At 44.6% G+C, this 24,280-nt stretch overlaps 1 protein-coding gene across 6 annotated transcripts in view; it reads left to right on the top strand.

The window, feature by feature from the left end:
• Positions 1-24,280, top strand: part of LDLRAD4 (low density lipoprotein receptor class A domain containing 4) — a 239,403-nt gene that overhangs the window by 191,725 nt on the left and 23,398 nt on the right. The window contains exon 1 of one of the 6 annotated variants that reach the window (XM_082286795.1): positions 21,981-22,052. The exons of 4 other annotated variants lie outside the window; for them this stretch is intronic. Coding sequence is in view for 1 of the 2 variants with exons in the window: in XM_082286794.1 (XP_082142920.1) it covers positions 22,549-22,618 (70 nt within the window). In the remaining variant the exon portion in view is untranslated. Of the gene's footprint in view, positions 1-21,980; positions 22,053-22,505; positions 22,619-24,280 lie in introns of those variants that run through there. One more of the 6 variants, XM_082286794.1, reaches the window with a different exon arrangement.

Here is a 24,280-nt window from a genome sequence, read left to right as displayed (position 1 = left end):
ATGGTAATAGGAACGATGGCTTATTTTGGGACTTCAATGACACTCAGCAGTCATTTGGAGACTATTGAGATTGCTAGCACTGAACTATCAGTAGCCATGCAAAGTTCTCTGCAGAGCTGCAGCTCTGGTTAGCTGGACCCTTATGTAAGCATGAATAACAAACCATGGAGTAGGGTTTGCTCCAAGTGCCTCACATTGGCAGAATTTCATTTCTCTTAAATGGTACTGATCAGTTTTGTGATCCAGTGCAACTTGAGAGAGAGTGCTTGTTGTCCTGTCCACAGTTTTTGAAACTCCCTTTACAACACCAGCCACTACACAGAGCTGCTTTTCAGCTAGCATGGCACAGGCAAACTTTACTCTCATTCCTGAGGATTTTTTCTAGATCCTGCCTGCTCCTCACAGGTGTCCCCTTAATTGCTGACATTCCTGCTGGCCTTTCATTTGATGACTGACAGACTGTCACCAGATCCCTAATCTCAAATCCATCAAAGGAGTAGCAAAATCCAGCTCACTTACAAAGACTGTTCCATCCTTTCTTCTGTGACCTGAATTAAACCAGGATTTTCAGTAGGGAAGACTGGTTAGCAAATTTTTTAATGCCGTGGGAATGCTTGTCTGTAAATAGGTTCATAGTTAGGTTCTTACGATCCAGAACAGAAACATGGATATATATGCATATGGTTGCAAGAGGAGGCTGTAGGGCTTTCTGTTCATGTGGGTTTCGGTGGTGTGGCTTGTTTTGTTTTACTTCGAGCTGTCACTTGAAAAGAGATTTGTCCTAATTTAACAGTAATCCATGATCTGGAGACAAACGATGTTTGATGATGCCCTAGAGTTTATAGAATTATTAGGCTTTTTATTTTTGGCGGGTCTTTCATGTGATAGGATCTGTGCTTTGGGGCTGCACTCTTTGCAAAACTGAGAATGAAGCTCTACAGGGCTTAAGATAAATCAGTCTTTTTCCTCTTGCCTCCCATGGTGAATTTGCTCCTGTGGTGGTTGCATAAGGCAACCCAGCTGAGCAAAGCCGCAATAAAAGAGAAGCAGCTTGCTGCTTGCTTTCTGTCAAGTTGCCACTCTCCTTCTGTAGATGCTGCTCTACACCAGTTGCAGATTACCGCAGCAAATAGCTTCCAAAACTCCAGCAGTCCTTTCTCCCATGTGCCTTTGCTTGTTAGCATGGCTTGAAAGGCTTTTGTGCTCTGCAGCACAGCTTGTCGGCTGATACAGCATGATAGAAACCAGTTTATTATCAGTGTCCTTTTTGATACTTTAATAGCCCTGGCTGGTCATACATTTCTGCTCCTGGAAAAAGAGTGAATTCAGTATCTGAAAATGTGATCCATCATGAGCTTGAAGTTGGGCAGCCTCACTTGAGGCATTTCCACTGAAGGAGAGATTCAGGACTTGAACGTCTTTGGGAGAAATCTGGAAATTCTTTGCTGGAAGAGCATGTGGAAATCCAAGGCAGCATTACTTTTCCAGGGTACTGAATACAAGTAGCCCATCAGAAAAAGGAACTTTTCACCAATCGTCATTTACCTTATGTTCAGAAATCAAGACTGTGCTTTAACAGATTGTAAATGAGCAGGGTTTGGGCAATTTGAATCACATGGTGTGCAAGGCTCACCACATCAGTGGCACAATCCGTCTTCCAAGTAGAACTGACTCACAGCTGCCCAGCTCCTCCATTATATGGTGCAGGTTTCCTGCTGTCCCACAATGGAGGTAGGAGGGAGGAGAGCATGACTGCTGTGCCTTGCAAAGAGATACTTTTTTTGTTGGTGGTACATTGTTTGCTCCATCTGAGTTAGTGAGATACCTGTCTTACAGTGGCTGGGTACAGCATGAGCCTCCTCTGGCATGTTCTAGCTACCTTCCTACATACTTGCTTTCATCCAAGTTGTACAGTATGAGGAAAGACTTGGCATTGTCATCCTGACTTACCAAATCTTGTATTAGTCATGTCTTTGGGAGATGGTGGCAGTTCTTCACCTCCCACACGTAGCCTAGATATAGTCTTTTACCAGGCTCGATATGGATTTTTAAAAAAATAAATCCTAATTCTTCGTCTCCTTTAACTGCAAATGGCTGTAATTCATAAATTTTACCATTTTGTTTGTCTGATGAGAACTGTAGCCTGTGCTAAGAATGGTATTTTTGCTTCCCTGCCCCCTGTTGCTGTTGCAGTAGGGTGAATTGCATCATTTCTAATAAGATTAGAGCTATTTGCATTTTAAGGTGTTCAGGGTATTAGCTGGCAGTGTGTCAGTTTAGTCTGTCTGAGCTGGCTTTGGTCACCTCCCATAAAGGTTAGAGAGTTCATAAATACTGTGCCTGGTTGAACTGAGAGTCTAGACATGTCTGGCGAGATCCTTAGTTTTCAGGGTTTGTCTAAGCTTTGTTTCAATAGGGGTGTGAAAGCTACCAAAAAAACGACAAGCTAACACAAAGGTTTGAAAGTCATTTGAGTACTGTGCGGGTGAGAAATGCCTGTATCTGTACTCTTAGTCAAAGAACAGTAAAGGGCACACACTGAAAAAATAAAGAGCACTGTCTAGCAAATAAAAGGCCCTTTATTTGTGTGTAGAGATGGAGGAGTCCGGGGTTGCTCCTGGTTTCAACTGTAGAAACTTAGGTGTGCCGCTCAGACCTCTGTGTTACCAGGCTGTAGTCCTCTGCCTGCATTTGGCCTGATCCATGCAACCTTCTCTGAAGGTGAGTCAGGCAACAACTTTCCTGATGCTCCAGGAGGGAAAGAACATGAAATATCAAAGTACTATTCCTCCAGGACTGCCCACTTTGCCACTCCTGGAGGCCCAGCTGCTGGTGGCGGCCCCGTGCTCCATGCAGCTGTGACCAGCCAGCTCTGTCTGGCTCAGGGACCTTCCCTATGTGCCACCTTTCAGTTCAAGACAGCTTTCCCTGAAGAGCCCCAGTTCCGTGCCTTGAAAAGGCCTGTGTCATTTTCTCCTCCTGTTCCAGTGAACCTCTTCCACCTGTTGAGCATTGAAAAACATATTGTCTAAGAACATGGTTTTCATGGGAAGATCTCAAAACAGGTACTGCTCCTGTACCAAAAGCTGTCCTGAATCATGGAGAGTTTAATGGGTCTTTACAGAAGTTGGACAGTGGCCTGACCCCTGACAGATGCCACTGTGTATTGTGTCCTTTCTGGAGGATTCACTGTATGCTGGGGTCATCGTACCTTTTGTTGGTACTTTGAAGCTGTGGTGGAAGTAGGAATGCGAAGGATAGGCCATGGAGACTGCTTTTGCAGTCGATGACAGGTAGACAAAACACTGGAGTTACATACTGGGGTTTTTTGCCTCAAAGCTTGCAATTTCTCAACTAGCAGATGAAGTAACCTGGGAAAAGGACAAAGGAACAGTGACATAAGCAGCATATGCGTGTTAAAGTTTCCTAGAGAGGAATTAGTGCAAAGCAGAAGTTATTTGTTTCTGCAAGTTTCTACAGGCAAATTATATTCTTGACCACTCTTCAGTTCTCATGATAGCTAGAGTATTTTAAAACTCTGATTCCTGGAACTGTATAATAAGAGTATCAAGTCTCATTAAAAAAAATACAGTAAAGCGTGTTGCTAGCCTTCCTGACTGCAGCCCAAGTCTTTTGGGTATGGCCTGAGCAAGCTCAAATGTTTCTAAACAACAGAAAACAATGGAAATGTATTTTTTTAGTCTTGGGATTAACATCAAGTGGGCAATACTAGAATTATCAAACCTTCATCATCAGTAGTGCTAAAGGCTCTTGAAGGATATAACCATCTCAGCAGTTATGTTTAATGTGAAGTGTGGAGAAGAGAGAAGCCAGCTCATTTCCCTAGTTATTTAGGCACCATTGGTGATATATTTGTGGGTTTGTATATTTAATACAGGCTTTGATGTTTTCCCTTATGCATCTTTTTATTATATAAATAATGTCCTTGTTTCTTGGTGTTTGCTGTTAGTGTGTTGCAAATACATTCATCTTTTGTTTCACCCTTCCCTAGTGACCTGTTACATTTAGTTATGGGATATGCAGAAAGGAAATAATTAGTCTAACTTTGATCTGCCCTTGAAATTGCGCTGTGCTTTTAAACCACTGTAGAAGAAGAAGAACAGTAAGTTTGTTTCTGCTCTCCTCAGCAACAAAGCACAGAGTAAACCTAGGCGCTGTAAATTATTGTATTATGATAGCCTAAAGAGCCACTTTTTAATAAATGAGTTGTAGATGGAGACTTTTCTTTCCAGCATGGAGATGCTGCAGATAGGGCAGTGGTGTGCCAGGAGCTCCTGAACTGTGAACTCAGAGGGAGACCGTTGGATCATCGCTTCTGAGCACCTGCGTGGGTTTCATCTCTCCCCCTTACTTTCATATAGTCCCTCACCTTAATTTATTTTTCCTATGTTTAACATTGAAGCTTACTTTGTTGGTGATTCTTTTCTTTTCTTTCTTTTTTTTTTTTTCCTTTCTTTTTTCATCTTCATATTCTGCTTGGCACTGCATGAGCAAATTATTAAAGGTTCCCTGCTCCAAGGAGCTCTGGGGGGGGAAAAAAAAATCTGCCAGAAGTTATTTGAAATGGGCTGTGAATTTCACAAACTGTTACAGGAAAAGCAGGTATAGTCTTCTGTCACAGGAAAACCAGGTATAGTTTTCTGTTTCCGTTCTCCATCACCTAGAAACAAAGCAAAATTTGGGTGATAGAACAAAAATGCAACAGCTTTAAGATTTGTTTTTTCCAGTTGCTGGTGGTGAAGGAGAGCCTTGGGTCCAGCCTGTCGCCACAGAATTTGAACTGTGTGTCCATCTAGTTAATTTACTTTTAGTTAGTCTTTTCGGGTTTTTTAAACCTTCACTTATTTCCTAGTGTGTGTTGTTTTTTTGAGACAGCAATACTATTAAAAGTTAGGTATTAGGACAATAGGAAACAGCTTTATTTCTGGTAGTATCTGGACCTTGTTTTTATAGTTTCTTTTACTGCTCAGAAAAAAAAGAGATTAGAAAGCATTTGGAATACAGAAATACAATGGTTGCCAATTTTGCCTTCTACTGCCCTTAGTCTGGCTGTGCATTTACTGCATGTGGCTTCGTGGGAGATTGTCCCAGTGCAACAAAAAACTGTCTTGGTGATTCAGTAAATGGCCCCCTACCCTGATCCATGGGAAAGACTATTTGTTGTCAAAATCCTACAAAGGCTTTCCTTGGAGTGGATTTTTTTCACTTCTGAGGGGGTTTTTGGCTAGGCAGCTGTTGAGCTAAGAAGACCCAGAATTTTTTACAGTTGAGGTGAGCATTTTACGCCTTAATCTCACATCCTTTTTCATAAGCAATTCATCTTCCTTGTCATAGTTTCAGAACTCAAAATCCTAGGGCTTTCTTTTTTTTAACTGTGCAGTGCTCAGGCCACTGAAGTTGTGATTCTTGATTGAAGGATCTTCCTGTAATACAAATAAATGGTGAAAATGCACTGGTTTTACCAAGATGTTGTTTAACCAGCATGGGCGAAATGTGAAACCAAAGTCTTTGTAGTGACTCATAATTAAAGATTCCACTGCATAGTTTGTATTATGTTCTGTTACTATTTTTATTTGATTATCTGTTATTCCTGTGTGATGTTTTCCCATCCAGTGCAAGTATTTTTGTTCCTTTTATCTGTTAGCTGTTTTTCTGCCCAAAGCCATTGTGTGTTGCTCCTTTAAGATGACATCTCCTGTGCCGTACCCCAGAGCTAGATGCAGTCGTATATAAAAGTGTCTTAACACACTTCACACTATCACAATGCTAAATTATTTAGATTTTTCAAAAGGCATTTATGCCTTTGCTGAAAGAGGATTCAAATGTGTACAGAAGTGGTGGTTATTACTCAATGTATGTTTGTCCAGAAATGCATATGAAAGGTAGAGATGTTAATTTTAGTTTCACTGAGTCTCCCCAGCTGGAAACTGAATGTAAATCTGAGTATGTATCTCTCTCTTGTGTTTTGCCTCTAGCAGCTTTTAGAATCACAAATGCATATTTTTAATGACTAAATGTAACATTAACAGAGAGCCATTCTGCCCCAGTTGTTTCAGCAGAGAGTGGACTTGCTAGAGACTGCTTTTAAGTAGCCACATCTATCTAATCAAGGTTTCCCCTTTCCCTCTGGAAAAAAAAAATTAAAAAGCAGAGAAAATAAGAGTATTCATTTCTGTGCAAGCTTTGGAGTGGCAGCTGGAATGTGAAGTAAGAGGTCATGGTGTATGGCTGCACAATAGACATTTTCCTCCAGAAGCTGGTATTTTTGTTCAGCCCCACCAGAGGTTGTACAGTGCCCCTGGGGCTGGGACCCAGCGCTGGTGTCGTGATGGGTAACCTGCTGCATTCTCTGGGCATAAGTGGAAAACACCACCAGAGGTGGAGTGCTGTAAAGGATGAAGGGCTACTTTTAGGCTATTACATTTTTCTTCCAGGTTTTAAATAAATCCCTGCACCATTTTAGGGAATTAAGAGTGAAAAAAAATATTTTGGAAAGGCACCTTGGCCTTTTTCTCTGTTCTGCATTTCTGGACTCCCTAAACACGGAGCGCTGCTTTGCTGGATGTTGGGGCTGTGAGTGCAGGCTTGGGAGCATTGCTGCTGTGTGCATGCTCCTTGCAGCTGGCTTTTGGAGCAGGCCCATGCCTAGATCGTGGAATCAGTCTTGAGCTGAGGCATCTGGGGGATGAGCAGCTTTTCTGTGTGGGGACAGTGGTCCAGCATCACTTTCCTCCCCCAGTGTGCTGTAGCAAGGAGCTTGCAGCTTGCAAAGAGCAGGAGGATACTTGGTTTTATCCAGCCTGTACCTCCTGGCAATTTCTGCAAAGAGCTAGCCTATGGCATCTTGCTCCTGTGCAAGGAATGGGTGAATCTGAGTCCTGTGGGACAGGCTTTGGGGTTTGAGGGAGTCCAAGGGAAATGGAGCTTGGCCATGTGGCATCAGCTCCTGGTACCTTCCCATTCCCTTTTCTTCCCCATTAATGTGAAACTGGGATTCATTCATCTTAAATGAAGTGCTTAATGCGCTTGAATGAAAAACAAAAAAGAAAAAGTACACTGCAAGGTTCACGTTAGAAAAGGCAGAGAAACTCTTGATTGACTCGAGGACAAGGGCGATTCAGAAAGCCTTGCAGCCAGCTGGTGATGAAATAAAGCACAAGGGATTGTCCCTTCTCTATCCCAGATGAGGTTTTTCCTGGATGGCTGTCCTGCCAGCTCGCTGAAAGGAAGGCTTTCCAGGAGGTCAGGGCTTTCATGCTGCTGCACCTTCTAATGGGGCTCATGTGGGGAAGCAAAGAGACCTGGGTCAAGAAGCAGCACAACAGCTTTTAAGAGTATGACCTTAAAGGAAGAGGAGTTGGAAAAGCCAAAGATAAAGACAGCCCAGAACATCCTGCCAAGCCTAAAATTAGACGCAGGCTAGGCTTTGTTTTCCTTGCAGGCTCACATGCCACATGCGTCTTCCCCCACTTGGCCTACTCCGTGAGGACGGCAAGTGCTGACGCCAAGGAGCACTTGACTCCCTGGGAATAGGTTTCTTGTGACTTTGTGTAGTCCCCATCATCACACGGTGGGAGCAGGTGGGCGACACAGCAGAGCTGCTGTCACGTGCGGGCACACGCGGTGTGGCGCTGCTGACAGCAGCTATCCTGGGACTGTTGCTATTGACAGCCAAAGCGTTGCTGACTGCAGGGAGGGTCAAAATTATTACTGGTGACCACATGAGGTATTAAGTGCAGGGCTGACGTTAGGAGTCCATGCACAGAACACAACTCACTGTGTCGCTTATGTGGTGGTTTAAAGTGTGGGCAGTGGATTGGAACAGGCAGCAGAGGGATGGTGGATACCACTTCCCACATGCATGTTATAACCCTTCCTTTAAAGGCTGTCACTTACGTTTTGGCAGGGCACCTCTTAACAGTTATGCCCAAAAAATCCACTTTTGCCAGATAAAAAAAAACCCAAACCAAAATGTTTGGGCATAGCTTGGCCATTCAGGGTGGGCCAGAACAATATGTAAAGCTTATACTTGGGGCTGCACCAAATATGGTTGGATTCTCATGTCAGTGCATTAAAAGGGAGCAGGATGACCATATAGTCACTACTTTTTGAAATGGTGTTATTTCTTAAGAAGACATGCTGTTAAACTAGACTTACTCTGTGAGCTCTGAAACAGGCTATCTTAATTTATTCGGAATTCAGTTAGCACTGTTGTATTCACATTATGCAGCAGGAAAGACTGTTAAGATATGTGCTTGCCAGGGAGTCCTGCGACTGAGCAAGAGCCGTTCTGATCTCTTTGCCAGGTTGCTACCAACTCTGCATGTGATTTGGGCAGTTTTGGAGTGTAGAAGTACAGGTAAACCAGACTGCAGTAGTACTTTTGGGATCTCTGCTAGCTGCCGTACAAGAGACTGATCAGCCCAGGACATTTCAAGAATGCAGAGTTTCATTTTTCATTTTGCTTCTCCCTGCCTATCCTTCTGTTTTGTCCACCTGCTTAGGAAAAGCAGCGGTTTTCCAGCTGCCTTCTTTAATCCCCTTTGACTGGGCTGGAATTTCAGCCAAGCAGTACCTACATTACAAGAGGGGAGTGGCACTGAGTATAATGCTGCACTAAGGGTTTTATGCTTGTCTCCTTGCTTGCTGCATAGCCAGGATAAGTCCTAGCCATTTCTCCAAATCCCTGTGAGTTTTTCTTCAAAATGAAGTGATTAACTTCTGCTGTAAACTTCCCCTTGTCTAGGCCATCCAGGCCTTGTGCTGAGCTTGACAGCATTCAAGATCTCCTACCCACATAGACTATTAGGTTCTGCTTATCCTTCGTTTCCACTGCCTGGTGAAATATTAGATAACGGGGAAAGAGCTTATCTTACATGCGTCTGAACTGACAAATATGGCAGCCTTTCAGTAAAAAGGCTAATGCAGACGAGGCCTTTTTCCTGGCTAGAATAAGAATGAGGCCGGCGCTTGTCTTCTGCCTCTGACAACGGTCAGATGCATGCGGCATGATTTCCATAGCATCCAGACAGTCGGAGCACCTAATATCTACCTGTCTAGTCAATACATCAGCTTTGCTAGAGCGGGGAGCTGAAGTTTGTCATTGAGGCGGGTTTCTAATGCAGCACAAATGGATCTTTCGGCTGTACTCCAGGGTAAACATTGTAAGCCGTGCAAATTTATTTACCAGCGGTGACAAATAACTGTGTCAGTCACTTTTGTTTTCTCCCCAAAATAAGATATTCTTTGCAAATGCCCTTATGGATTTAATTTTTGCAGCTTTACACATGGCAGGGGGGAGAGAGGGGGATTTCTTGCTGTTTGAATAGATTAATATTAGTGTTTGTTTCCCTATGTGTTTCTGCACATGAAAAATTAGTTTGTGTTTGGAATCAATAATCTTAAAGGTCTTTTCAAACCTAAATGATTCTATGATACAAATAACCTTTAGATGGACCCATTTCAGGATTTAACAGTTTGATGGTAGCAGCTGGGAAACACCGTCCTGACATCGATGTTATGGGGAGTTTGGCTTAACAGGACAGCTGAGAAATTTTGCTCTGCTGTGCCAGGGTTACCTGGAGGGGCAAGAGGAGCAGGAAGGAAGAGGTTGCTTTGCACACAGGGTGCTGCGCACGGCCTGCTACTCATTTCAGAAGTTTCTTGGCTCATCTCAGGCATAGGGCTGTGCTTGAAATTTAACACTTCCATTTTGAGAAAGAATACTCACTGTTATAATGTGGCATATTTCTGCATTGCATTCATACAGATATTTTGGGAAATTGTTTTCCCAGCTGTAAATTCTAAACTGTAAGTTTGCTGTTGAATTCTAAGCCACCAGCTAAACCCCAAAGTGTCTGATGACCCAAAAAGCTGGGGATCTAGTGGGAGAAACTGGTGTCCTTTTTAGAAAAGAGGGAATAGAAGTTAATGGGTGGCTTTTTGCAGTATGGTGAAACACAAGTGTGCTCTGCATGGAGGAACTGGAAAGAGTTGTTAGTTGGGCAAGCCAGACACACCTAGACAGCATCCTGAGCTGCTGCCAATCCACACTGGGGGTTTGGATCTCTTCCAGGCTTTGTTCCTGAAAATAAATTGTTCAAGATGGGAAACTTTGAAGATTGCATTGACCAGTGAGCCATGCCTCTGGGTGTGAGCTTTAAGGGAAAGAACTCAGGTTTTGAATTTGGGCTAGAGGCTCACAGAGAAAAAGCTGCAATCAAACTTTAGCCTACATTTCATTTGTTTGCAAGAGGTGGTCTACAATTCTTTTTGGTGTTTTTGCTTATAAATGGGATTTATTTTAGCCTCAGAAATTTGAGAAAGGGCTTTGATCTGATTATTTAGTTTAGCTATTAACTTGTTTTGTATTCACAATTTATAGAAAGAGATCACCTCTGTATGTATTCCACAGGAGTAAAGAAATTAGGTATCATGTATGAACCACACAGAGTATGTAAGACAATGGATATATGCTAACTATTATGTTATTTATTTAGTGCTTTGATAGCCATGTTGCAAAACAAATGAGGAGGTGGGGGATATCTTTTGGAACAGAATACGCTGCAGCGCCCGCCCTGATCTGCATTAGACATCTGCACTGTGAAGTACAAGCGATGCTCAAAGACGCACTGAGAAAACAAACGGGTTACAGAACTGTCGTGTTAGAAATGACAAAATGTGTGGGCAATGGAGAACCTAAAACTGCTTCAGTTTCAGGCAGGATGTTAAAGTATTAACTGAAGAAACAGCGGAATATAGCAGAAAAGATAAAATATGAACATTTTGGAAACGGGGACTCAGTTCTTTATGTGACAAAAATTCACACTGTGCTAACAGAAAGAAAAAAGAGAATTTTTTTTCTTTTTTTAGCAGAAGAACAGACCCTCAAAATTTTGTGATTTAACTTGTGATTTAACACTGGGAACCACAGCTCTTACCTCTAATACTGGGAACCACAAGTGTTAACTCTAAGAGTTAAAAAAACCCCCCAAACCCCGAAAGCAAAACAACAAAAAAACCCCAAAGCGAAATAGAAAACCACCTTCTTGAGAATTTTTAGAGGTGTTCAGGTTTAAGTTGGCTTTGGGTAAGACACCTACAATGAACAAAAAGTCTTAGTCTGAGCTTTCAGAGCAAGAAATACGAGAAGACATAAAGGAAAAATTACCAGAGCCTCTTTAAATTCAAAATGTCTAAGCTGTTTCTGCCCAAAAAAGGATAGATTCAAGCTGAGAGCCAGTTTGGGTTGTATGACAGATTCATGCTCCTTATATGCACAACCTTGGCTTGAGCAATTCCCTTCTTCCTGCCTTAGGTGTGTAAACCAGAAACCAGATGCATTGACAGCAAGGTATTCAGTGTGTCTAAAAAAAAATCCAGGATAAATTCTGGAAAGGGTGTGCCTTTTCTAATTCATTTAGCAAAACTGTGCTAATATGATGACATGCAGCTTTCAAGGCAGGAAATATGGCAGGTAAGGTCTTGGCAGCACCTCAGCCTCACCATCCTGAGTGTCATACAGCAATATTTCTCGGACTTTATCCATGAGCTATCAGTGATGGGTGCGCTGAAATCTCTCCCATGAGACCCTTTTGTGTACCTACCACAGCCAGGGGATTGGATCCCTGAGGGCAGAGGTGGCTGGGAAGCTCTTGCTGTAGGGTGTAAACTTTATAAAGGAAGCAGTTGCAAGTTTGTGCTGCACTTGGTTGAGACTACAGAAAGCAGGAATGGCGTGGGATGTACGGGGAATATATATTGCCCTGCTGGAGGGCAGGGGCTGTGTGGCCAGGCCTTTCCCACATGCCACATGTGTGGTCCTTGTGGTGTGGTGTGCCCAGGCATTGTGCACGGAAGGGAGGGCGCACACATGCACACAGGTGTTCATGAAGCCTGGCACGCAGCGTGTGGGGGAGGCTGGGATGCCGTGTGCAGGTGGCCAGCACATGCCTCCGGTGTCAGACGCATCCCAGAGCCCGCGTGCTCTCCTGGATATGCACTGTGCTGGCAAGCTGCACACTCTCACGAGTCATTTGTCTGGGACTTATGAATGGCAAAAAGCCTGGTCTGAGCTGGTATGCAGATCAGGATGCCGGCATCCTGAAATCCCGGACAAATCCCCTTAGCGCTTTTGGTAAATCTGCAGCTGGGATTTAACGTTGTGACAGCACATCCTAAGTGTGGTAAAAATAGCCTGTCTCCCAGCAGTGCAAACCTGACTCGCACCCCACAGTTAATGGGTGAGCAGTCAAGGCTGTTTCTGCAATCATTGCACGAATGCGTGAAGCGGCGCTGGTGGCAGGGGATCACAGAGCAGCACTGCAAAACACTTGCCTGGCTCAGGCTGATTCTCTGCAGCTTTGACTTAAAACTCAGCGGATCAGAAGTGTGGCAGAGACCCCTGATCCCAGACTGGAAGGGATGATGGAGAGATCTCTTTGCCCTTTGCTTCTTGCTTCTCCAGAAGGCTTTGTCTGCCCTGGGTTTGCCTGGAGGCAGTCTGGAAGGTGTGCTGTGTGGGCAGCATCCCCTCCTAGGCTGGGCACAAAGCTTACCCCTCTCCCTGGAGGCTGCATAAGAACTTGGATTTATTTGATTTTAACCCTTTACCTTAATCCTAATGAAAAAGCACATTCTATATTAAAAATTAGGACTGCACCAAATGTGAAGCATCAGTAGTTTTGCTGCCCCAATGGGGTAACATGGAGAAGTGAGAGGGAGTGGATGTGTTTTTCCTGCTCTGCATGCACGCACAGGAGATCACGGTTTCTCTGTGACCCTGAAAACAAGTATCTTACTCTCAAAACTTCCTCTCCAACAAGTCAATTCACCCAGAAAGCCTTGCCCCACCCAAATGGGGTGTAGTGGTACCTCTTCAGTGGGCTGCACAAAAATTCTACCAGTGAATCAGTACAATGTCAGATGTGCAGTTGTACAGAGTGGGAATACAGGATGAAGTAGTTTGAAACGCAGCCTCCCATCCAAAAATACCAGCCAACCAACTGTAAGATGCATTAGCTATTTCCCAGTGTGTCTGGTGAGATTTCAAGCAAATTTTGGTTTATTGCTGTCACACACAGGAAAATACCATTGCAGCCCCTTGGGACCAGCCTTTTGCTCACTGGGAAAAGGCACCCATTCACTTACCACTGGGCAGATTTTGAAAATGCATCTTCATGATTTAGGTGCTCACATGTCATCTTCAAAAGCAGCTTAGCAGTCCAAATGACATACGGTGCTGGTAGTGGACAGAGTGTGAAGGCTGAAGTGAGTGGGGCCATGCTCTGTGGAAGCACTGCATACCTGTTGCTGTGGTACCAAAAGAGAGAAGAATGAAGATGAGAGGCAGAAAGAGCTGAAGTGACTTGCCTTAGGTCACTAACAGGTCTGTGACAGAGCTAAGGGGAGAAGCTCAGTCTCAGTTTGATCTCGTAGCTAGTAGATCATGCATCTCCTTAAGCATCTATGCCATACCTTGTATGCAGTCTTATATATTCTGTATGCAGGGTCATTTTCCCTTTCTTGGTACCTGAAATCCTATGAGACACTTCAAGTTTAATTGCATCCTACCTGATCCAGTATTATGCTAAGGCTACAGGGGAAACATGGATTGTGGAGCAATGTTAGAAAACACCTCTCAACCATTACTGAGACCCCAGCTCTGTTCTGGATTCTGTTCAGAAATATTCATCCCCCTGACTGCCTGAGCTCAGTAACATCAGAGTAGAGTGGGACTCTGCTGCTCCATGTAGCACTGCATTGCCTGTATCATTTGGCTGCTGGTTTTGTTCCTGGCTCTTGGTTTCCATCCTGAAATGACAGTGTCATTTAAACTGCCTAGAAATACAAAAGTTAGCCTGGCCTTACACAAAGTACAAGAGGTTGGTGGTCTTCATGGTAAATAATCAAGCTGCCTTACTGTCATGTGTAGTGTCTCAGAAGTGGCTTGAGTTTGTAGGTGCAATTAATTCTGCTGAAAACAAGAATACTGTCCTTGCATTGGGTGGGATTGGTCTCATTTTATGTAAAATAGATGTAGATTTAAGCTTTGTATCGAGTTGCTAGGGTGCTGTCCATCAAGCAATGTTTGGAAATCATTTTTTTAGAAGCTATGCCAGTTTTGACATGCTGGTTTAATATTTTTCTGGCTGCAATAGGGCAAGACATAGAAATCTTATGTTGTCATCACACAGAGCTGCCAAGCGTTCTTTTTATCTTTTTTTTTTTTTTTTTTTTTTTTTTTGCTTTCTCTCTCTTGCACTCTGTCATATGGAAACCAGATCAAGATTATAAAATTATTGCCCACAAACTGTGATCTTTCTTCTCTTTTGTGGTGAGAACTGACAAGTCAGTGATGGCTTGGTGCTGTTGGTACTAGCTGTTCATGCCGCGCTCATTTGTATGTATCGGGAAGTGCCGAACTTGGCGTTCTTCTCAGTTGGCACACAGGCTGGTGAAACGTCAGATTTTTAATTGTGATAAAGTTCACGAAAGAAAAAAATTATGGCAGATGTTTCCTTTTGTCAGAGCAAACTGAATCATTAAAATGTGATATGATGTACTATGAACAAGTCAGTGTAAACACCATCCCTGTGAACATGTCAGAAGACTTAAGAACTTAGACCATTCATGGTAATGTTAAAAACCATGTGGTCTGAATGCTGTATTACCAAGCTTTTCTCTTTAAATGCAGAGCATGAATCTTATGAATTTTTATTGCCTTTCTACAAAATGAAAAGATAACATATTCTGCTTTAGTAAAAATAGCCTGGTAGCTTCTGCAATGTGGTTGTCGTTTTGCTGGTGGTTTACTCAGAGGTCTGCTTTTCACAAGTAGCAGTGAGGTATCCCATTCCCATTGAGTGCTGAGCTTGCTCGCCTAATTTCCTCTTTTCTAGAAGATGTATTTTTGGGAAGTCTTACTCCTTTTCCAGTCTGAAGGAAGTGACAGAAATGCTGCTGCTTGCTGAGGAATGCCTGTGATGATGTGTTAAAACTGGCTCCTGATAAGTGGTTATGGAAAACCTGCAGGAAGCATCTGACAACTGACATGCCCTGTGGACTTTTTCTCCTATTTCCTCCTCACATCTCCTGTGTGAGGATTATTGTCCACACACTCACTTAGGCCATTAGTCAGAAAAGAAGTGCATTACAAACTTCCTGATACTTCTCCATGACCTGAGTACTTTTTACCTGCAGTTATTCTCATTCTTGCTGGCCTAAGAAATCTTGACTAGATTCTGATTCTTATTCCTAGTGTTGTCCTTTCTCGAGATTTTGCCTTAAAATAAGTGATTTTCTTAATGCTTCAGGTGCTGGAATCAAGCATGAATGATACCTTCGTTTTGACAGAAAGGTCAAGGACACTCTGGAAGGATAAGGTCTATGTGTATCCCACAGGGTTATTTTATGTCACTCTTCTGATTTCTGATTTGAGGGAGCCTGACTACACAGTTTTGGAATGCTGTGGATTGGGAATAGATTACTCTGTTATACCATAAAGCGGGTTATAAACTATAGCAAATCTATATCATTTTGGCCATCAAAAATCTCAGTCCTGACCTCTTTTGGGGGTGCACTGCCAGTGAGGTGAATGTGTTTTGCAGACACATTTAAATACTTGTACACTGTGGTCCCCATCTCCAGATCAGTTACATTGGTTTATTGGGGGAAATTTGCGTTTCTGTGCATGGACATACATGAATTGCATGCAAGCCATGTATTTTATTTTAAGTGGGCCTGCAGAAGTCAGAAGTAATGAACTTAGTAATGTGATAACAGTTGTTAATGGCAGAGCCTCTATAGTTCTTGCACCATGGCAATTTGTGGAAATGCAGTGTGCTTTTTTAAACTGGCATAAGTTTTTACACCTCTCTTGCACAATAGGAGCTTAATCCGTCATGAAACCTCGTTAGAAGCTGCGCCATTGTATCCTGAGGCAGATGTGAAATTTGTGTGAGTCACCGATTTGCGATCAAGCTGAAGGAAACTGAGTCTCTGGTTCTTAAGAAAGAAGGCGCCCATTTGGGATGCATTTACACAGCTCCTTTTGTATAAATCATTAGTGCTATAAACTATCCATTATTGTTAGGAGAAGAAATTTAACAATGCAAATAAAACAAAATACTGTGGCAGAGCAATTTTATGCTTGATTGTAAGGTTTAATGGCATGTTCCCATAAAGAGATTTTTCCCATCCTTCAGACCTACCGTGTCTGTGACTCACTTGATTTCCAAAGGTTTGAACATCCCTCATTTTATTCCTAGAGTTGTTTTCTCTAGAGCAATTTCTGTAAACGTGCTGCAGCATGGGGTTATCCAGGGTTAATTTCCCTTATGATTACACATCCAGACAGCATGTATGTAAATGCTGCAAGACAAATGATAAGAAAACTGAAGGATGAATGAAAACAAATTCCTTTGTTTTGCATGTAGATCCATTTACCAGTACTGAAGTCTTTCCTTGCTCACTTTTAAATGTTCATACTAGCTTATATTGGCATTGTAGCTCTTTAAAAGCATTATCTTTATGTTATCACTGGCCCCAAATTCTGCATTCTGTTGTTTCTCTTTGTTCCCCATATCTCTTCAGATACTTTTTCCAGGTTCTCTTTTCATGCCTTACTTTCAGGTACAAGACAGCACCATCACTGAGGCAGAGCTTTGTATCTCTAAACTAGCTGATTATATTAATGTCAGAAATAAAATACAGCTCTTCACATTCTACTTGTATTTTTAGTACAGTATTGTAATCCTGGTTCTGCTTTCCCTTCTTATCTCTGTTCTGTCTTGCCCTTAGATTTTTTTTTTTAGACCAGGATTGCTGGGTTTCCTTGTGATCTTTCTGCACTGTCCAGCTTTTTGAAGTCTTTGCATACAACTTAGTCACAAAGTACTAAAATATTTGATAGTCTGTTAACCTGCAGTCGAGTGCCTGTTGTTTTCTTTTCCTGGCTGCCAGGGAGTTTGTTGGCAATTGAGATTTATGGAGCGAATAATCCACCTGGCAGGAGACTCTCTGTAACTGAAGTACGTTCTTTAGTGGAAGAATGAACGTTCTTTGTGTGTGTAAAATACCACTAATAGCTTATTTAGCAACCTATACTTCTACAACAGGGCTTTCAGTTTTGTGTTGGAGGTGGATTCTTACATATGCATAATTCTAGCATCCATGCTAATTCTATCCCTCATTTAACTTTCATCCATTCCTATGGCAGGATAATGCATGATGTGATCTCTCAGCTTTTTAATGTGGTCCTTAGTGCATCTCTTCTAGCTCCTGCTTGAACAGGAAAAAAGAAATTAATAATGAGGGATGATTCTTTCCTGTACTTGCTGGGAATTGCCTAGAAACCACAGGGAGCTTAGGCAGGGTAGTCATGCTGCAACCAGAGACTCCACAGAATCCAGTACCAGGTACTAATTGCAAGTACTGCTGGGAGAGCGCTGAATAACAGCAGAATAAAAAGAACCCCAAACAAACAATATTGTGATCCTTTCTTGCCTTTTCTCTTACTTAAATAGCTCATTTTTACACTTGGTAGATTTGAGCTCAAAATGTGACAAAAGCTGTGGAATGTGATCAAAATTAAGGATAGAAGGAGGTGCAGTATTTCCAGGACAGCTGATTTTGTTAACTAGTTTTGGAAAAAACTAAATGGAGGATTGAAGTAGCCAACAAGTAAAACCTGTGGAAGCCACTGTATCACAATATTCACCCTAATGGTGGGAAATTTTGGTTCTCATACACCCGGTTACTTCGTCCCCTTAGGGATGTTTTCCTGGTCTGAATAGCCCAGGTTGATTATCTTCATCATATTTACAGCTGCCTTACCCTGCCCAGAGTTTCTCATTCTTCAAGGATCAGCACCAGGAAATCCTGTACCTGTTTTTCAGCAGTGGCAGGGGAGCATCGAAGTTACCAGCAGTGTAATCTCCAGGGTAAACAGGGCCAGGGTATTATGCTCACTGTACCATTTAACCCTGCTGGAGGAGACAACTGTAAATTGCCTACATTGAGCCAACATGCAAGGACTAATAGAACTGCAGTAGGGATAATTCATAAGTAGATTGTCTCACTCGCCAGTGTAAACAGAGACAGTGCTAGTCAGGTCTGAAACGGTGATTACTTTTAAATCAGCATGTTATAATGCAGTGTCCCTGATTGAACCCTCCTTCCAGTATGGCAAAACAAACCACCGCACGTGTGGTCAGCACAGGGACCACTCAGGCTGTGCAACTGACTGTGCATGTGAAGGACTGCTTGAATTTCCTAATCCTTCCTATTCCTGCAGAGTAAAGAACAGCTTTAACGGGCAGTTAATTTAGAGGCCTTAAATACTGTCTTCTTCTCTCCACCAACTTTACTTCTTTTGGGTTGTAATCTCTCCACAGTGCTCCCATCTGCTTGTTCCTTGCACCTAATCACATTAAACACAACATAATACATCTGGATATGTACTGCTGGCAAATCAGTTACTTGAATTCGCTGTCTATGAGAAATGCACTTTTCCTTTCCCTCGGTTGGTACCGTTCTTCTGTATCTTTTTCTGACAAACTTTACCTATAAACTCTGGATTTATCCAAAAAGGTGAAAATTTCCCCCAGGTGATGGCAGTTTGAGAGGTGGGGGCAAGGGGCATTCAGTGGGTGCATCTGCAGTTGCTTGAAGCCCATTCAGGTCCAGAAATGGAGATGGTCCCAGTCTCTTGCTGTGCTCCTCCCTGACCATTACCCACATCCTTTTTTTCTGTGTTGGCATCAGTGTTCACCCAGCAGGCAATTTGACTTCTTCCCCTGTGAGCAGAGACCTGGTCTGGCTCATCTGTGCTTCAGCTGTTTGCTTTTTTCATGTGCACTTAGGCTGGCACAAGACAGGCATCAGAAGGAGCTGGGGCCATGCTCCCAGGCTGCTAGCCTGACACAGGGCTGGGACTGGATCAGGCAGCGATTGTCCAGGTTGTCCCAAAGACCCACAGGGCTACTGTGTGGGCCCCCCAGCCTGGCTGGCCAGCAGTGCAGGGAGGGGGAAGCACCTCCACACACACACACCCACTGTCCAGGTTCCCCAAGTGAGTAACCCCAAGGGGCTGGCTGCAGGCAGGAGGAAACACCCCCTTACTGTCCAGTTTCAAGACTATGGGTTTTCTCTTACTCTTCAAAGTAAGGGCTGGCCAAGAACCTGCCCACAGTCAGTAATGTCTTTAGAGAATCAGAGAAAAAAAAGGAAGAAGTAGCAGAAATGCAAAACTCATATTGAGAAAGCAGCATCAGTCCAGTTTTGGTCACAAAAGCATAACTGTTTCTTTACACTTGAGATTAACATCTTTACTAATAGTAAAAAAAAAAGTCCAGATTTGTTCTTGAGGGTTACCGAATGAGTCTTTTGTTTTCCCAGTAATGATCTGAGAAAACAGATCAGTGAACATGTCCTTCATAAAATTTCACCTGTAACCAAGTTTAACTAACCCTTGGTTCTATCATTAATATGCTAGACTTGTAATGGCCTGTGGAGCATTATGACTCTGTGCCAGAACCTGCTTAAGGAGCTTCAATCCTGATGCCAGAGCAGCCATCCTGCTCAGAGGTCATGGTGGAACCTGCTACTTGGAACTTTAGCAGAAAGCTGGCCCCCCATCCTTGTTCACAGAGAAGCTTATATGGGCCCTCTGGCACAGGGCTTGATTCACATTAAAAGGTTTGTGATAAATTCTTAATAAATAGGTGATGAGCCAAATATTGTTCTGAGGACATTCTTGAGGATGCTTATCAGGTGCACTACTTATGGATACAGAAGTCTGTAACCATTTTGCAGTCATTGTGCCTGCACTTGTACAAAAATATTTGGTGCGTAGGGGGGTATTGGGCTAGAGAGGGAGTAAAGTGTGTTAGTTATCAGTCTATATGCTGAATCCCCAGTCCTGCCAAATCAATTGTTTTATGTCGTAGGTTAATGCTCTTTAGGAACTGAAGACTCTAAACATCCACACTTCAATTCTAGGAGACCAAAGTAAAGGAGAACCATTAGTACCAATATATTAATTTGTTTTGTTTTCTGCTTTCTTTGTAGTCTTTAAACTGCACTCATCTGAAACATTCTTTCAACTTCTCATTTTAAACTTGAGGTTGGGGGAATGATGTATGTAGGTCAGTCTTTGGCTCAGAAATTTTGTCTTACAAAGTTCTTGAAAACAAAGAGTTTGCAACAGGAAGGTAATTGGCCTCAGCAGTAGCTCTGTACACATTGAGTGGATATGCCCACACAACGGCCATGTTTAGAAGTCTGGTCTGTTGAATTAATTGTTTTCAAAGTAGTTTAAGGACAATCAGATTGTAGTTTTGAAGGTGCTCCACAGCTGCTATCTGTACTGAATTACTTCTCTCTGCTGGTAATAGTGCTGTACTTGGTTAATACTCCACTTGCACAAAAGCATTTCATTGACATATAATTTAAACTCATTCTGCTCTTCTAGGAACTCTCAAAGGATATTTATTTACAGTCCACAATCACTGTCCCCCCGCTTGACTGTTGTGTTTGGATTGAGGCCTTAGACCTTGCAGTATCAAGCTAAATGTCAACAAGAGTTTAATAAATCCAGACAGTGGGGATAGCCTGTAACCAGGAGAGGGGCCCTGCTGTGCGCATATATAGCAGGATTTGTCTCCCTAATATTTTGAACCCCCTGGCTCTTCATAGTGCTAGCTTGATAGGTGACCACAAGCAGGCCCACTCCTCTCAGCCTCTTTCCCCTCCTGGCTTTTGCTCTTTGAGTTAGGGCGTCTTATTATTTGAGGCTGGTCCATGGGATTTACAAAGATGAAAGGCATGGGCAGCAGTGAGTCTGCCTCCATGGTCAGTGCCAGAGTGTTCTGGGGGCTTGTGCTGTGCATGGGGGACAGCAGTGCTGGTGTGAAGCTGAGCTGAGCCAGCCACAGCCTGCTGGGAGAGGGGCATAGAGCCTCACCAGTGCTGCAGCCCATCTCCTCTGCTTTCAGGAGCTCCAAGGCCCTGGCCAAGTGTGGGCCAGAGGGTGAGCAGAGCAGTCTTTTCTTGTTCACATAGACACACACTGGTCTTATTCAGGCTTTGGGGACGCCACCATAATTCAGAGAAGTAACTAGGAACGGGAAGAGTCTTGGCCATGATGGTGAAGCCAGTAGAGGAGGAACATCCTGGGAGCTGAGGGTCATGGTGCTGATGGTGCTTCCTAACATGGCAGAGACACTGTGGGACTGTGCTACTCCTACGCCCAGTAGCAGCACGGGCAGCCCTAAGTCCCTGCTGCTGGCTTCCACTGTGGTGCTCTGAGTGGGAATACAGGTGGAGACTGGGATGAGGAACCCCTCTGGCAGTGTTCATCAGCCAGAAAAGCATCAGAAAGGCTGGCTCAGTGGCAGGGCTGGGGCAGGCATAGGGGTTTAGGAGGGCCAGACGGCTTTAGGCGCAGGCACAGGGCTTCAGGGGCAGCAGAGGGGTTCACTGGCAGGCAGAGGGCTTCAGGGGAAGGAAGGCACTGCTGGAGCTGGGAGTTCTGCCAAAGAAACACAAATGTGGCTGGAGCCAACATCTCAAAATCCCCGGTGTTCTTCTTTTCCCTCTTTCTTTAGGTTTTTGTTGGTCTTTTTTTTAACTTGAGGTTACAGGCGTTGTTCCTTCTGATGGTTATGGTTTCACAGTATAGCTCCAGGATGCGACCCCCCAGTATTTTACGCACAAGCACATACACGGCTCCCCGTGAAACTCTGGATAAGGAACCCGCGGCCGCGCAGCTGGCAGGCTCCCTGGATCGCTCTCGCTGCGGTGCGGCGCTGGGGACGAGATGTGCTCGCCGCTGTCCTCCGAGGCGCCCCGGGCCGGGAGCGCGGCCGGCCCCGCGCGGCTCCGGCGGGCGGGGCGGGGCGCGGGCACGTGCGCGGGGGCGGCGCGGGCGGCGGCGCAGGCGCGGGCGGGCCGGGGCAGGCGGAGGAGCCGGGGCGCCCCGAGCGCGCCGCGCCGGGCCGGGCTTAAAGAGCGGCGGCGGCGCGGGTCAGGTACGGACCTTCCTCCATCCCTCCTTCCCTCCCTGTCCGCGCTCCGGGCCTCCGCGCGGGGCTCGCCCAGCAGCGGGGCAGAGCCTTTCCGTTCTTTTTGTTCTCGCCGGTCGACTGGTTTTTTTCAATTTTTTTTTTTTCTTTTTGTTGCTGTTGTGATTTTGTTGTGGTTTTTTTTGCCTATTTTTTTTTTTTTTTAAATCCGTTTCGCCCCGGGCGCGGAGCCCGGCGGGACCCTGGTGTCCGTGCGTGCGCGCACACGCGCGGCCGGGGCACGGCGGGGCGGGAGCGGCCGGTGCCGGCCGTGCCCGCCCGCTCCGGCGGCGGCGGGGCGGCAGCCGCGCTCCGAGCGCCGGCAGAGGCGCGGACGGGAGGCTCCCTGGCAGCCTCCCTGACCGTGTCCCCTCGCTGGATGGAGCCCGGGGCTGCCGGGGATGCGGTGTCCGCCGCGGGGGCTGGCGGAGCGGCTTGAGCCCCCCGCCCGGCGGAGGCGAGCATGTCCAGTGAGCGGCTTAACAAGACAGCGGTGAAGGATGCGCGGTTAAAAGACCTGTTGTTGGAAAGAGGTACCGGCGCGTCGGCAGGGGCAGGAACCGCGCGATGCGGCCCGGGCACCGCGCAGCCCGGCCCGCCGGGAGCGCTCGCCGGCGGAGCCGCGGGCTGGTTCCCCCCGCCTGCGGGGTCTGCGTGCGGCGGGAGGTTCGGGGTGACAGTCTTGTGTCATTGCTGATAGGGTTATAAAATATGTCTCTCTTTTCAAGCCCTTCTAAGAAGGTGATATAATTCAATATGTAGTTAGTTGCCTTTTCCGTGTTGGGCGTTTACCGTGAAACGTTGTGTTTGGTTTTAGGGTTTTTTTCACCTGGAGAATTTTTATTAGAAATGTTGTTTCTTGCGTGTAAAGAAACGGGTATATGTGAGTATGACAGACTCAGGGTAGTAAAACCATAGCATTTCTCTTCCTGAAGCTCTCCCCGGTCTCTTTCCCAGTAAATTGAGAGGAAAAGTGGGCAGGAGGAGATGCCTGTCTGGAAGGCGGTGGCCCATCTCGTCTGGCAGGTGCTGGGCAGGGGACGTGGTGGGGACCGGGGTGACCCAGTGCCTGTCAGCAGCCGCTAGGAACTATTTAAATGGCCTTGATCAGTGCCAGCAAAACAGACTGCTGCTGCAGTCTGTCTTTGCTTTTTACTGCTAATGACCTAATGAGCAGCAGGAATGTCACTAGAAGGAAGAGGAGATTTTAAATTATCTTTCTTTTCCCCGTGCATTTAGTTGAGGAAATCCCCTTGAACATCAGTAAGGTGTTTTGTTGCAGTTTGGTGTTTACAATGTAAACTGGACTTAGGAAATCCCGTGTGCGGTGGTTTTTATTTTCTTTATTGTATGGCCATGTTTTAATCAAAAATTTTTAAATTATTCCCTCCCATGGGAAGTGCTCACAGACCAAATCGCTCATCTCTGAGGGAGAGGTACTGTCCCTTACCACTGAAATGCAGGGGCCTCGATAAATTTAGAAGACTCTGCCCTTGGCAGATAGAGAAGTAACATGTCATTCTAGTGATCTCTGCATTCTAGGAAAGCCTAAATCAACATTGCTTGTTTTGCATGTTGCCCTTTAGCAACAGTCTCTCAATTTCCAGTCTAAAGTGTGACATGGACCCAAAAAAAGTTTGGATGAAGAAACACTTTAGTACTTCAGTAGCCACAGAATGTGAATTGCAGAAGTTGTCAACTGTGTAAAGTCTGTAGTCAGTGTTTCTGAGCCAAGAAAAACTGACTTTTAACTTAAATGTGGTTTGGGTGGGTTTATTTTTTAATTAATTCTGTGCTTCCTGCTTTTTGATCTTTTGGTGCCGACATTGTTAGCTTCCAGTGACGTAAGAGAGGGGAAAAAGAAAGATTGCTGCCCTGCATGTGGGATTGATAGTGAAAGCAGAGCACAAAGCACTGACTAATCAAATTCTTTGAAAATGTTGCTGGTCTTAATGATGAGTGGAAGGTACTTAACAGCAAAGAGTGATAAAGTGATAGACATATTTTTGCCCTTTACTCTTTCCTTAGTCTTAAGTAGGCTTAGTTAATCCTCGGGAGACGATTGTAGACCCTCAGCAGTTTGGTGGTGTGGCTGTGCCTGCCCGTAGCTTGTGACTACAGCTGGACCTTGTCACCAGCCTCCACTGGACACCAGCACACTTGCCGCTCCTGTAGTCTGACGTTTTGTTCACAAG

This window comes from Coloeus monedula (assembly GCF_965178545.1).
Source record: "Coloeus monedula genome assembly, chromosome: 1".
In the NCBI taxonomy this organism is placed as follows: Eukaryota; Metazoa; Chordata; class Aves; order Passeriformes; family Corvidae; genus Coloeus; species Coloeus monedula.
This window is presented reverse-complemented; position numbering and strand designations above follow the sequence as displayed.